Here is a 15,407-nt window from a genome sequence, read left to right as displayed (position 1 = left end):
ATCCCTATAGGGATTGAGGTCCCTTTCCTCTCAGAGGTAAGGGATCATTAACACACCCTTTACTGGATTTTCTCTCTGCTCTGTCTCACTTCTGACTCTCCCTTTACTTCTGCTTCTAGGTATCACCCTGACAAATAAGCTGCTTGCTCTCTGTTTCTTGTCCTACTCTTTGCTTTTGGAAGAACCCAAGCTAAGATCCATGGTGGGTATTCTGAATGAATGAATGGATGAATGAATGAATGAAGACTGATGATATTATAACAAGAGGAGAGAAGGACACAGTTAAAGCTGTATAAATGAGTACCTATTGGTGAAAGAAGACCCTATTACCTACCTCATTATTCATTTACAATGGGGAATCACAGCTTCTCAGTGTGCAGACCAGTATGTTGGATTGACTGACTATCTTAGAAGTACTGAGCCTGAGTAATGTAGATGTGACTAGTAATAAGAGTTACCCTCAAAGGGACACTTCCATTTGCTAGGTACTTTATTCACATCATGTCATTTATTCTTCACCAACCTCCTGTGACCCAGGAATGAATTAATCCCATTTTATCAGTGAGGAAACTAAGGTGTATAGAGGTGGCTCAAGATCATGTGGCAGAAGAGCTGGATCTGTCAGATAGCAGAGTCCATACTCCTGTGCCCCCCTGTCTACATGAGTCTATTATGGCATCTCATCAGGAAGCTAATCCTCCAGTTGTTTGGTAAGAAACTTAAAATGCACACCTTTGAAATCAGGGTGTGCCTTCTTCTCTCAGGGCCTAGGGCAGCCATAGTGAGTCTGTGCAGTGAAATCCTATATAATAAAAGGCTAATATGCAAATCAACCAAACAGTGGAACAACCAGTTGCTATGATGTGCACTGAACCACCAGGGAGCAGATGCTCAATGCAGGAGCTGGCCCTGGTGGTCAGTGTGCTCCCACAGGGGGAATGCTGCTCAGCCAGAAGCCTGAGTGATGGCAGGAGCCTCTCCTGCCCCCAAGTCAATTAGACATTCCCCAAGGGCTCCCAGACTGCAAGAGGGCACAGGCCAGGCTGAGAGACACCACCACCCCCAGTGCACGAATTTCATGCACTGGGCCTCTAGTATAATAAATAATTCATAAGTCTTTGTGTTACTGTTAACCAACACTTAAGATGAAACATTGTTTTATTTATTCTATCTGGCAGCTCAGGGGTGCTCCCTGGTGTCAACTACACAGTGATGTTAATTATATCCACAACACTGCACCTTCTGTATGCAAGGTTCACCATATCACCCGCTGGTCTCATCTCTCCAGTGGTCTCTGGTTCAGCGTCAGGTCTGGGGACAGAGAGAATCCTTGGGAAGCCGGCACCTGTGTTGTTGAGCTGAGAATGAAACATTACTAACTAGACATCTTTCCCACAGCATTAGGGTGTAGCAACCTGACATACTTTTCAAGGTAGATATGAGACCATTCTGCAGGGTAGGCAACTGAGTGGGGAGGGGTCCTAGGACCCCCAAATGGCACAACTGTAGGAGCCCTTAGTGGTCACCTACTTAGACAGGCTTGTCTTATAGATGAACAAGCAGGCTTAGAGAGGAGGAGTGACTTTTCTAAAGTTATATAAATGCTAGTAGATTGGGATTAAATTCCAGATATTTTTGCTCCCAGTTCAAACTCTTTCTAATGGATCATTTTGAATCCCTGTCCCTAGCCCTTATCCCACTCCTATTGTGTGGTTGTAGGATGGATGCTTGCAGAGAATGTTTGTTCCTTCTCCCCACTACACCCATTTCCTTGAAGTTCCTGAAGCCACCCTGTGAGTTAGGAAAATAATCATTCTTAATTCCATCGTTAGGTGAAGAAATTGAAGTTCTAGGAGGGAAGATGACAGCAGCTAAATCAGGCTTGCATTCGGGCCTCTAGGTTAACCCTCTTCCTAACAAACCACATGGCCTGCCTAAGGGTAATGAACAAATGAACAAAAGAAAGAATGAATGAATAGATAAATGAATGAACTTACTAAAGAACAAATTAATGCAAGCAGGATGAACGAGGTTTAATTTTTGAAAGTCCCTATCCTGTGTATTTGCATTTCAACACAGTGTCAAGCCCCTTGAAGCTGCTCTATGGACCAGAGCAATGAGGTATTTATTCACAATCGTGTACCCACCACTCTGACCACCCCCAGTGCTCAGCCCAGTGGAGAGCAGGCCCAAATGAGCCCTTCTAAACCTGAGCAGAAATAAACATGCTGAAACCATGGCATCTATCTCCCAGGAGCAGAATGGAAAGGTATCGGGATGTTAAGGAGAACAGCTGCTCCCTTCATAACACGACACCACAGTTGTTGGTTTTACTTATAGTCCAGAAGGGTGGGAAGAAGGAGAGAGAGAAACAGGAACAAAATGAGATGCCAGAAAGAGATCTGAACATGAGGTCACCCGCTAACAGTCAGGAAAGGGGCTTTGAGTGAGCTGTCCACCAAGGGTCTGGCTGGACAGAATTAGCATTAGCCTCCACTGGGGCTGGGCAGGAGAGGTGGCCCTGACATCCCGTTAGGCACAGTCCAGGGAGGCTGGGCAGAGGGGTGACCCATTAATATGGATGAGATGTCAACAGAAAAGATAGAATTTCAAATGAAAATGTAACCTAGGACCTCTGACTAGGAGTTGAAGTGAAAACGTGCTTAGAATTGACAATGATCTGTCATCTAATACTGAGTGATGCACACACAAAAACATTCACAACTACACACACTCATGCATTTTCATACTCAAATATAAAGAAGTTACAAAAGCCTCATACATAATACAACTAGACTAGTGTGCACACACACATGCACACTCACACTCAGATCCACCACAGTCAATTATCTGTTACCCACCCCAGCTTCTCCTCATCTGTCTCCCCTCTTTGTCTCTCTCCCATGGATGCTCTTAGCTTTAAAGTTTGACAACTTTGTATATGGGCCTGCAAGCTAGGTTTGCTCCACTTTGCCCAGGGGGTTGCCCTTGTTTGGAAACATCCAAAGGCAGAAAGAGAAGGAGGGAGGTCCTTCTCACAGAAATGTTCTGCTCAGAGCAGCCACCTCATTCCCTTCAGCGGTAGCATTAGCAATACGTGAAGACTCCCACAGAATGGTTACTCGCTGCCTGGCCTTTGCAGGGCCCTGGGACCTGAGCGGTGAGTAATACTGATTTTTGCCATCTCTAATTATCTTGCCCCCAAAACAATGCAAAGTTGAGTTGGAAAACAAAGCTGATACCCAGGAAAAGTGAAATACCAAAGCCATTTCTAAGTTCCAAAATGAATGTTTAGATAAGAGTTCTCTTAAAAGCCCAGAGGAAAAGTTATTTGTGAGGGCTGGGAGGTCAGGGAAGACTTCCTGAAGGGGCGTCTTAAAGGATAGGCAGAAAGCAGGGCTTCAGAGAGGAATGGGAAGCACTTAACAAACACAAGATGTTTAATACATTCTGTTGGATGATCATGACAGCATTCCAGGCCAAAGGCAGAGAGGACCAAGTGGGGACCTTTAGGAGATCTCAGAACAAGAGGAGAAAATACTGGGACATGCTTTTTTTTTTTTTTTTTCTTGGAGAGATTTGGAAACTTTTTTTTTCTGGGAAATTCTTTTTTTTTTTTTTTTTTAAAGTGCTTTCCCATTCATCCTCTCATTGTAGCCTCATAGTACTCTTGGGAGTAGGTTGCCTTGGGATGTCACCGTATCAAAGAGTAAGAAACTGAAGGCAGTTGAAGCTCTGGGGTAACTCCAGACAGGGCGAGATTTACTTAATGTCACAAGGCCAGGCAGTGTCGCTCACTGGTACCCAGCAGGGGGCGCTCTAGCCTCTCTTCTTGCCTGCCCACTTCCTTCTCAGGATAGAGCCACAAGCAGGTATAAAGGGTAGAATCTGCTACCAACTAGTGTTCTGAGGGGAAAGAAGGAGACAATTGTACAAAAAGGAAGGGTGGAGGGAGGAGGGACATACTGGGCCTCTACCTTGCTCTCACACAACCCTTTATAAACAATGCTAGGGTCTTTTTTTTTGGCATCAGTCCAGAGGCTTAGAAACAGAACTGAAGGTCTGTTCCCTCTGCCCTCCTCCCCTCCCCCACCCCAGATTCTTGTTCTAATGCCACTGCAGAGGCTGGGTCCCAGCCATGATGATATTGTTAGCTTGGTAGCAGCAGCAGCAGTAGCAGCAGCAGCAGCAGCAGCAGCAGCAGCAGCAGCAGCAGGGGGTCAATACCTAATTTTTCCTGTGCCTTTGAATAGGAGAGGGGCGTAGGATGGGCTGTATCCTTTCATGGCAATTCAATAGCACCCTGAGGCTTGCCTAAGAGGACCCCAACTTATTTTCTTAAGTTGTAAGGAGAGTGCCAACCATAAAAATCTGGAGTGATTAACGTCTGTTGAGCATCAATTCATACATCTACCAAATATGTACTGACCTAATTTACTGTGTGCCAGGCATTGTATCCATTGCCTGCTTAATGTTCTCAACAGTCCCGTGGGTTGGTGCTGTCCTTCATCTCAGTGCTGAAACCCTTCCCCTCTAACTTGAGATCATGGGTATAACCTGGTCCAGAAAAGCTGGGGTTGCTGAGCAGGCCAAGGTCTCAGGAGGTCCACTCGAAACCCCTCCTCTCCTGGTCAGGCCTTTTCACTCTGCGTTTCCAATGTGAAGAAGCAGACAGGACTACTGCAAAAACCTCCTCCACTTGGCCTTATACCCATGTATTTTTTCTGTTAAAGCAGAAATTTTCAACCTTTTTCATCTCGAGGCACACATAAACTAATTACTAAAATTCTATGCACACCAAAAAATATATTATGCTTTTTGCTGATCTGACCCCCCAAAAATTAGGTATGATTTTGATTCATTCACACCAGACAGCTATTGGCTGTTGCCATTCTTTTATTTGACAGTCGAAGGGAAAAGAGGCCAGTGCCCCCAAATAGTCAGGTACTGCATGTTTTAAAAATTCTTGTGCCATGGCACACCAGCTGGAAATCGCTGGACTAAAAGAATGTTAAATGTTCATGGAATCCATATGCTGTAGTTTGTAGACATTTAATGGCACTCATTTAGCATTAAAAAATATTTCTCATCTGCACAATTCATTCTCTGACGTCAGTGTGCCATGGCACAATTCATTCTCTGACGTCAGTTATGTAACCTCCTGCTTCAGGTCATTTCAGAGTTACAGACTAGAAGGCAATGCTGCAGAGCATCCAGCATCCTCCTAGAGAAGAGTCCCCCATTTCCTCCATGACAAATCTTTATTCAGACTCTACTTGCATACCTCTGATGATGGGGAGTTCACTGTTTCCATGGGAGCCCATCCAATGATTGACAACTAGGAAGTTTTCCTGATTTGGACTTGAAATCAGTCTTACTGAGAATACTTCCCTGGATGTGGTCTTTATATTGGACAACACAGAAAAAGTTTGCTTCTTTTGGACAAAAATAATGTCCAAAATACAGATTGTGGTTTTGCCTTCCTACTTCTACTCCCTCTTAGGTTTTGTCTCAAGGACAAATAGCTCCAGTCTCCTCTTCAATTTCGAATGGGAAATGATTTACAGACAACTCACCATCCTGGTTGTATTACCAGTAGCATAGATATCATCTATTGAGCACCTTTTCTGTCATTTCCCATACCCAAATTCATTGAACCTACATAACTACTACAATGAGATAGACATTACTATTACCATCCTATGGGTGAGAAAACTAAGATTCAGAAAGGTTCAATAATATACCCAAGATCACCCAGATATTAAGAGACAGAACCAGGGTCAGGATGCAGAATTAAAACCCAGAGTTGCCTGTCTCCACGTGTTTTGCTTGTAAACTATGAACATATTCACTGCTTGTGAGGCCTGTGATCCAATTAATCAAAGCAATTTTTAAAAGTGGGGCCTAAATCTAGTCACAACATATAGAAACAGTCTGACCAGGGAAAAATAGATCTGGACTATCACCTCCCTTACTTTACGCAATCTGCCTCTATTTATGCTGCCTCACGAGAAGCTATCCTTTCTGAAAGGCCTGCCACCCTGTTGCCTCATGTTGAGCTGGTTGCAGTCAACTAAATCCCCAGGACTCTGACATGGCAACTGCCAGGAAAGTTAAGTTTCAACCGTTCTTCCTTATCTTGGTTATAGAGTCCCTGACAAGGAAGTGAGGTTGGCTGGTTGGATCTCACAGGAGTGAGAGACCTAAAGGGAAAGGTGCCAAGAACACTCAGAGGGACAGAAGAGCTGCATCAACCACTTTATTTGTGTTCCTCTGGGCAACGAGCACCCTGGGGAGAAGCTGTATACACAACACAACATTTGTAGCCAGCGAACATATGGTTCTTTGTTATAATTTCTGAAAACCAATAAGCAAAGGGAGAACACGCTTTGCTCTTCATTTTTGCATCAAACGTAGAAAATCTTCAACCCAAAGCAAAAAAGTGCTTCACTGGAGCTTTGTGCTAAAGGCCCTATCTCCCTGGAGCCTCCCTTCCTCTCCCTACCTCCTAATCCTCATTTCCGGGAGGTCACTTTAATTAGCAGGCTGTCCCGGTGACTCAGCCTGCTGCTTCCCGACAGGGGAGGGAGCAGACTCTCCTGGACCCATTCATCATACAAAGGCACTTGACTCTTTAGAAAAATGCACAACATTAAGCTTGCCCCACCTTGGGAATTGCTGCTGCTGTTGTTTTATTTTATCATTCCCACCTGCCTGGGAGCGCATCTTTTCGTCTTTTGTATCTCCCCTATCTGGCCATCAGCCTTCCCCCCTGTCAGACTATCAATGCCTGCCTCTTCAGTGGCCAGGCTGGCTCTGTGACACCAGAATCTGGAGATTGAGTGACCAATACATTTTTTGTCTTTGGAGCTAAATTCTCAATGAAACCACCCAGGCCATTGGGAAATAACTCTTGGAACAGTTTTCTGATGTTGCATGCTGGGATTTGGGGGACTCAGGGAGCACGCAACTCATGCATAAAGTAACCGGATGTCTGAGACCATTGTAATTTTGAAAACTCTGTCCCATTGTTCCCAGCAGTGCAGGTGTCTCTGGGTTGCATGTGTTGTTGATGTTGCTTTGGATCAGCAGATATGGGCACAGCTTTTCTAAAACTATAAACAACCAGAGCTTATTTTAAAAGGTAACCATCTGGCCCTAACCGGTTTGGCTCAGTGGATAGAGCATCAGCCTACGGACTCAAGGGTCTCAGGTTCGATTCCGGTCAAGGGCATGTACCTTAGTTGCGGGCACATCCCCAGAAGGGAGTGTGCAGGAGGCAGCTGATTGATGTTTCTCTCTCATCGATGTTTCTAACCCTCTATCCCTCTCCCTTCCTCTCTGTAAGAATCAATAAAATATATTAAAAATAAAAATAAATAAAAGGTAACCATCTGTAGTAACTGTACAACTTCAACAGGGAAAGGGCTGGAGAGCACGGACTTCTGACCAACCTCTCAGAGGGATGTGCAGATTTTCCTCTTCCCGTGAGCATCTCTATGTGGTGGGAAAGGGCATCTGTACTCGCCTGGTGTGCATCTCCTATTTTGTTCCTGAGCTGTAAGCTGAAGCCTTACCATTGATTTTCCATTGGTAAAAGGGAAAATCAATGATGAAATTTCTCATTTTCCTCCCTTCCTCTTCACTAGCTTATTCCTTATCCCACAGCCCTTCTCTTGGAAACTAGAAGGTGATTAATGTTATGCCCCAGCAGAAAATGAATGCTCCACAAGACCTCCCAGGACTTCATGTCCTTAAAAAGAGTCTGAAGGGTCTTTGTGGTTCACTGAGCTCTTCTTGTCCCCTTTGCTGATGGGATAGCTGCTGGCCGGGCCCCGCCGGAGTGGGTACTTGTAGGGAGGGGGTCTTTCTTTCCTGCAAAGGGAGAGATGACAGAAAGAGAGAAGAAGGACAGCACATATACACAGTGTATGAAATCATTTGTGTGCATGTCTATCTCCCCCACTGGATTGGGACCGCTTAGGAACAGTGGCCTTGTCTTGTCCTGGGAACCCACCTCAGGGCCTGGTTCAAAGCAAGCACAGTGGTTCAATGAATAGTGGTTGGATGGATGGATGGATGGATGGATGGATAGATGGATAGATGGATAGGTGGATGGATGGATACATTACATCATTCTGGTTCTGGAAGAAACCTAACTTCTTATAGCTCAACTCTTCCATGTTTCCACCTTGATTCTACCTCATTCTACCCATTCACGATAAGATGGGGGTGGACACATAGAAGGGCTATGGCTTGAGAGAGCCTAGGACCCATTCCCTTCACAAGCATCTGGGCTCCACAGCCCTCTTTATATTTCTCAGTACAGCCCGATTATGGAATTTCATGATGGGTCTGTCTCCCCACAGTCTGGGGGCTTTTTTAAGTCAGAGATGTGTCTGGCTCATCACTGTGTCACAGCAGCTAGTAGCCAGCAGGCAGCACTCAATGCAATATCCTTAACGCCACTTTTTAGTAACCATACACTGTCTGGTTGGCTCACACACTAGACCAGCTGTAGGCAAACTATGGCCCATTTGAAATGAACTAAAAAAAAAAAAAAAAAGACCGTACCCTTTTATGTAATGATGTTTACTTTGAATTTATATTAGTTCACACAAACACTCCATCCATGCTTTTGTTCTGGCCCTCCGGTCCAGTTTAAGAACCTATTGTGGCCCTCGAGACAAAAAGTTTGCCTACCCCTGCACTAGACTATGAGCTCCTTGTTGTCAGGGACCAAGTCGTATCCACTTTTTCATTTTCCCTCACGCAGGGCCTTATGTTGTGACTGGTAAGTTGGTGTGCCATTCATTCATGCTTTGGACTAAGATTGATTCCCAGTGGGAAGAGTGGGCTTCAGAACCAGAAAGAACTCAACTGAATTCCTAGGACTGCTATATATAAGAGGTGTGACCTTGTAAAGTTATTTAACTTCTTTGAGCTTTATTTGTAAAATGGGGATAAAATAGTCCAACCCTGTAGGGGCATCATGACTTTAGATAAAATTATGAGTAAATGTACCTAGTATCATTCCTTGCCAATTGTAATTTACAAAGGCAGGGTGCTGGGTACTAGGTATGGTCCCAAAATGAGTCAGTCATTGATGCTGTTCTCAGGCTGCATAAGTTTAGTAGAGAAGAAAACTGAACAAAATAACTACACAGAATAATAAAGAACTATAATGCATGGCAGGAAATGGTAAATGGCATGAAGAGGGCAATCTCTTATTCTATCTGGATTAGAACTGAGGAAGTGACTTCCTATAGTCCCCTACGCTCTGACCTTGGAAGAGCCATTTCCTTCATTGTTGATGACTGAGGAGTAAGGTAAAGACAATAGGAGGCAGCACACAAAAGGGACATCATGCATCTGACCAGCCATGTCTTCTTCATCTGTATCGTGAGGAGGGGTCCTGGATGATTGCTAAAGTCCCCGACTGTCAGCCCCATTCCATTAGTCTGACACAATGCAACATGCAAGAAAAAAGTGGTAAAGGATCAAAATAATTTCATTGAGGCTGAGAGAGGACCTGAGAGAGAGAATCCCCAAATTAACTTGCAAATGAGATTCTAAGAGTTCTTTTGAGTTTTATAAAGCTTTAAAAATTTAAGAACTTTAACCAATCAAGAATGACTTCTAAGAAAGAACTGAGTACTTTTCTCTAGAGGTGAGCCCCTCCAAGACAGGGTCATACCTTAATCATTTATATATTCAGCTTCATCCTTTCCCCAGGGTCCTTGCATAAAGTGTTGTTTTCCTAAGTGGATGACTAAATGAACGAATGAATGTATACAAAAATGCACACTCAGTACCGTCTAGACACTGTGGGAGCACAGAGAAGAAATAAATGTAATCCTCCCCCAGGATGGGGGGCACAAAGAGCCCCATGACTGGTGAATAATCTGAGACTGACTATGAGTCAGAGTACATTGTCATGCAGCTGGGGCTCAAGGATAGTGACTCACAACATGGTTTAACTGGGGCCCTGAGAAATCATCCAACTCAACCAGAGAAGGCCAGGATCTTGCCCTAGGCTATGAAGAGCCTGTTGGAAATCTGGGACGGCAAACTAGAAACCAGAGGAGATCAAAGCATTTATTGACCATCTATTGGCTGCTAGGCACTGTACCAAGCTTGTATCTAATCTTTAAAACCATCTTTAGAGGTCATTGTTATTACCCCAACTTTATAGATAAGTAGAACAAAGGTTTTAAGAGGTCCCACAGCTACAATGAGCCTGAGATAATTTGAATCCTCACTTTCCAGTGGAACTTAGCTGGACCTCAGTCTAGCTTTGGAATCATAAAAGTCTAGGATCAGATCCTGGCTCTGACAAAAATTCTTTGACCTCAGGCAATTCTCTTCACCTTTCCGAGCTCTCTTTCCCTCATTTGTAATATGGAGCATATAACATCTACAAGGAATAAATAAATAGGATCAGGGACAGCAATTACTTCACTCAATAAATAACAATGACTGCTATAGGGTTTTTTGTTGTTGTTGTTAATAATTAGGTAAGGAGGAAGGTGCAAAGGCCCTGAGGCAGCAAGCACATAGTCAAGGTCTTCAGCAAGGACTGTGGGAAGACTGGTCTGGCAGGAGCAGTAAGTTATACATCTTCATGTCCTTCAAGGAGGCTGGACCACAAGGGAAGTAGGAAATGAAGACAAGAGGCAGGGCAGGGGCTGCACAATCCAGATGCCCAAATGCTCACTGGGCTCACCTCCAGCAGGTGTGGGAACACCCAGTGCTTGGCACTCTTGTTTAGTCCCCAGGAAGAATACTCATCTCCTGACGTCTCTCCTCACTGGCTTAAGAAGTTGCTCCAGCAGAGCGCCTGAGCCAAACCTTCTCGGGGGTGTGTCCCCTCCAGCCCTGAACCTTTGTGTCTTGAGGGAAGGGGACTACCATGCACCAAAGGGACATATGTATGATAAACTTCCAACTGAGTGCTACTGTCCCAGTTTATGGATGAGGAAATGGAAGGATAAGACACTTTAGGAGCCTAGATGACATAGGAGTCTCTGAGGATGAGCTATCAGATGAAGTAGCATATGGTACCACCAGACTAATTTAGAATTATGACTGCACTTGGCTCCCAGTAAGCCCCATCCCTGTAGACTCCCATGAAATGTGACCACCCCTCACTGTCCGACCCCATATTGATACTTTATACTCAAGAAATACTCTGTTAAGCTCTTCTTTCCCATACACTCTGTGGCAGGGCTGGCATTTCTTTCCCGTGCCACAGATGGGAAACTGAGGGTAGTTGCCCCTGAATGTGAAGCCCACAAAGCAGGTCTCCAGACCACACTGCTCTGCTCAGCCACTCACCGCAGCCTTGGCATGGGAATCGCCATTTTCTCAACCATGGGGTCCAGCCGATAATAATCCAAAAACGTTCTGGCCACATTCCGCCCCAGCTTCATATCTGCAAGTTGGTGTATTAAGGAGCAACTTGGAAAAGAGACTGGCACAGAGTGAGAAGAGGACGAGTATAACAAAGGATTACAATAATAAAAACAGTTGTATCACTCACTACTTAATGTTTTTTGCAGGGAATATCTTTTCAATCTGCACAACACCTCTTGGGAATAACTGGGCTTCTGTGGTCTGGCTTCAGGTCTATCAGGAAGCCGATCATAAGACCCAAGAGGAAGATTTGTTGTATGTAGAGCAGGGCCAGCCTGACCCTCAGGGATCTGTCTTCTTCTTTGGTAATCCAGCAACAATGGTAAAATCCTCTCATCCTACATAGTGTCCCCATGCTACCAATAATAAATCTTCAGAGCTATGTTAAAACACAAACTCCCTGGGGACCACAGTGGCCATTAACGCCTTAGTATAAATCAGTACAGCAATCATCTATTCAGCGCCACAGAGTATCTGCTCTCTGCATTATATCTCACAGTGCTAGGCCTTCACATAAGCTGTTTTCTCTTCCTGAAGTTCCTCCCTCTTCCCTTCACTAATTCATACCTATCAAGTCTCCAATTGGGTGAGATCTCTTTAGCAAAACCTTCCATGACACTTCTCTCCCCTTGCCCCATACTTCCATGGCTTCTGAACTGACTTCACTCAAAGCACTTATTACCTAGCTCATGCCCCTTAGCTCAGAACATCCAAACTGCCACCAATTCTTCTCCATGGATCTCCTATTTATTGAGTTTGTCTCTTGTCTCCAGTCCCCCTGCTATGCCCCTAGACAAGGCCAGTATGTCCTTTTCCCTGGCTTATTGTTGCCCTGTCCTGACTGCCTGTCTACACCCCTTTTCTACAATGTAGCCAGGGGGGCTGTTCTAAAACACAGACTTGATCATGTCACCCAATTGAGTAAAACCGTTCAGTGGCACCCAGTTACCTTTAAATTTCAAATTTTGGAACTTCATTTACAAGGTCCTTCGTAATTGGGTCCCTGATTATTTTCTTGGCTTATGCGTGCTACCTCCCTACATCTACCCTCTTCCTTGCCCTTCACACTGTAGCAATACTGAACTTTTCCCCCTCCAGGCCTCTGTCTACATTATTTTGTCTTCCTATACCACTCTCCCTCCCTCCACAAGCCTTATAGGGCCGACTCACTCTCAGCCTTCTGACAGCTTAGTGTTGTTATCATTTCAAGGAGAATTCTCAGCCACTGTGCCATCCAAGGTCTTGGAGCTAGACTAGCCATTGCAGAAGGGTCGAGTGAATTTGTTCCACCTTCTTCAAAAAGTCCCAGAGTTGGGGTTGGGCAGGACCCAGAACATGAACACTGGCATTTTTGGAGCATCTGGCATGTGCCTGGCACTGCACTGGGTACCTTGTTTACATATGCATTTTGATCAAAGCAACCCAGTGAGGGAAGCATTTTCTGGGAGGTGAAGGAACTTGGCCAAGGCCACATACCCAGCAATGCTAGAGTCAGGACTAAAATCAGGAGTGTCTGACTGCAGAACTGTAAGCTTTCCACAACCCTGGGCTCTTTCCCAACTTGAAAGCACCTTTCCTGTCAAGGGCTGAGTCATCCCAGGCCAGTGCCTGGTGGGAGAAGGAAAAACACAGGATGAGCTGTTTATGACAGGCGCTTTGCCGCACGCCCGCTGTGCTCTGGGGCTGCCACCTGCTTTCCTCTTCTGGATCTGACCGACCTTCTCTGTGCCCTTCTTTAAAAAGTTCACAAGCTGGCATGGCCTCTCTAACCAGCAGACCCTGAAGGCAGCCTCACGGCCAGGGCCCACAGAGCTGCTGGAAGCTTAAGGAAAGCAAATCATGCTTGCGTGTGCCAACAGTAAGAGCTACAAGGGCTCAGCAAGAATGAGAGGTCCCCAAGGAATGAGGACTGGGTAGAAGAGTTGCAGCAGAAGTTTTGGAATCAGATGTATCTAATCCAAATCCTGACTCTATTATGTACTGTGTATGGCAGATTGTATTTCCCAAAGACGTCTGTAACAGTAGCTCCATCTCACATGCTATTCTATGCTATAACTTTGACTCACCTTCCACTGAGAGATATGGTCTATGTCCCCTCCCCTTGAATCTGGGTGGGCTTGTGACTCATTTGTAATCAAAACAAATGGCAGACACTGTGAGACTTCTGAGGCAAGGTCATCAAAGGTAATGTAGCTTACCCCTTGCTTACTGGAAGACTTCAGCTGGGGTCCTGAACCGCCAGGCAAGCAGTCCTGAGGCTGCCATGCTGTGAGGAAGCCCAATCGCCTGGGCAGCTGCAGGGGGAGGCCCTGAGGCTATGTGAGAGACAATGATAGAGAGATATCCTAGCTCCTGCAGCACTCTGCTCTTCCAGCTCCAGACATTGTCTAAAGGCAGTTCCACCAAAGACTCCAAGCTGGAACCACTCAGCTGAGCCCTTCCAAAATTTCTGAGCCACAGACAATATGAGAGAATAGCTTTTGTTTTAAACACTAAGTCTGGGGGAACTAGAGCACTGTGGGCCCTCACATAAGTAAGCCAATCTCCTGAGCCTCAGTTTCCTCATCTTAAAGGGAAACAGTGATGCCTGCCGCACAAGACTGTTGTGATGAAGTGTGTGACTAACACCTGGGTGTTGACTGAATGAAAAAATGCATGGGGAAGAGGAAGCCTGACCCTGCCTCCCCAGCCCGCAGTGACAGACAGACCTGCAGCCACCCTGGAGGACACCATGTAAATCAGTACTCTTGAGCTCCACAAGGAAAGGAGCTGGGCTGCTCCAGCAAAATGTCCCACTGTGGGGCACTGGTCATTTTCGACAAGCTCTGTTTAAAGGACAGTGTTTTGAAGGTGGGAGTTGTCTGGGGCAGCCCTTTTCCCCTCTCCAGCCACATTACATTCCCTCAACCCCTGAGGGCCTCACTCCAGATGATTTACTGCAATGGCCCCGTCTGAGTCAAAAAATGGGATGTGAGTGGGAGATAGGGAGAGAGTGATTGAATACTTTCAATTAAAACAAGCTGTCTTTCAACAAAGATTTAAGATCCAGGCAAAGAGAAGGCAATAACTCTTTTGGCTGGGAACCTTTCAATATATTGCAGAATTAAGCCAGAAGAAAATTGGGGTGAAAACTCCCAACTCTTCACGGCCAGCAAAAATCTCAGGATGGTCTGTGAGCTGGAAATGTCAGCCTCCTCAGGTTCTCAGGTAGCTCCTGATCTGCTTTTTGCAGCTGGCAGGCAAGGACGTCAGGCGGGATCAGGACCCTTGAACCAGGGAAGCAGGAGGCTCTGCTGGGACTGTCCTCTCTCCCACGGTGGGTGCTGCGGGCAGGCCTGGTTATCATCCCCGTTTTGCAGATGAGAAATCAAAACTGACTTGTGCACTGAAACACATCAAGTATTGGCACAAGGAAAACTGAAGTCCATTCATTCATTCATTCATTTGCTCGATTCATTCATTCATTCATATATTTATTAAGTGTCTTCTACACTTCAGACAAGGTTCTAAGAGCTGGGATACATGAAGAGAAAAATGGACACTGTCTCTGTCCTCATGTAGGTCTTTCCTTGCCATTATCCTGGCTCCATATAAAAAAAATTTAACTCCTATCTGCTCCCTGTTTGGAGACCCCCACCTAGAATTCTTTCTCTGTTCACATTCCTCCTTATGCCAGCAACAGATGATCATCATTAAAGGAGATTGATTAGCTCTGCAGAGGGGTAGGCTGAGAAAAAGTGATTTCTCTTTGGTAAGGCTGATGGCACTGCTGGAATATTAAGAGGCACCTGTGTAGGAGCCTCTAGGCCTGAAGAACAATGTGACAGTGAAATAGCTTTTGTCTCTGCCTCCCTCACTCATCCTCCCACGGTGTCGGACAGGTGCATGATGAAACAGATGAATCTTTCCCTCGAGTGTGGTGTGGAGGCTGCAGATGGAGTTGTGGAGTCCTTTGCAGTTGCAGGCAAGTCCTGAGATGCCCTCGAGGTGTG

The 15,407-nt window shown here is 45.4% G+C and overlaps 1 protein-coding gene across 1 annotated transcript in view; it reads right to left on the bottom strand.

Moving 5' to 3' along the window:
* Positions 1 to 7,338: 7,338 nt before the first annotated feature.
* Positions 7,339 to 15,407, bottom strand: part of AGBL4 (ATP/GTP binding protein-like 4) — a 646,044-nt gene continuing 637,975 nt past the window's right edge. The window contains exons 10-11 of the mRNA XM_015563308.1: positions 11,338 to 11,434; positions 7,339 to 7,875 (exon numbers count right to left, since the gene is read on the bottom strand). Coding sequence (XP_015418794.1) covers positions 7,755 to 7,875; positions 11,338 to 11,434 — 218 coding nt within the window. The 3' untranslated portion in view covers positions 7,339 to 7,754. The remainder of the gene's footprint in view (positions 7,876 to 11,337; positions 11,435 to 15,407) is intronic.

The sequence above is a fragment of the Myotis davidii genome, unplaced genomic scaffold, assembly GCF_000327345.1.
Source record: "Myotis davidii unplaced genomic scaffold, ASM32734v1 scaffold539, whole genome shotgun sequence".
In the NCBI taxonomy this organism is placed as follows: domain Eukaryota; kingdom Metazoa; phylum Chordata; class Mammalia; order Chiroptera; family Vespertilionidae; genus Myotis; species Myotis davidii.
This window is presented reverse-complemented; position numbering and strand designations above follow the sequence as displayed.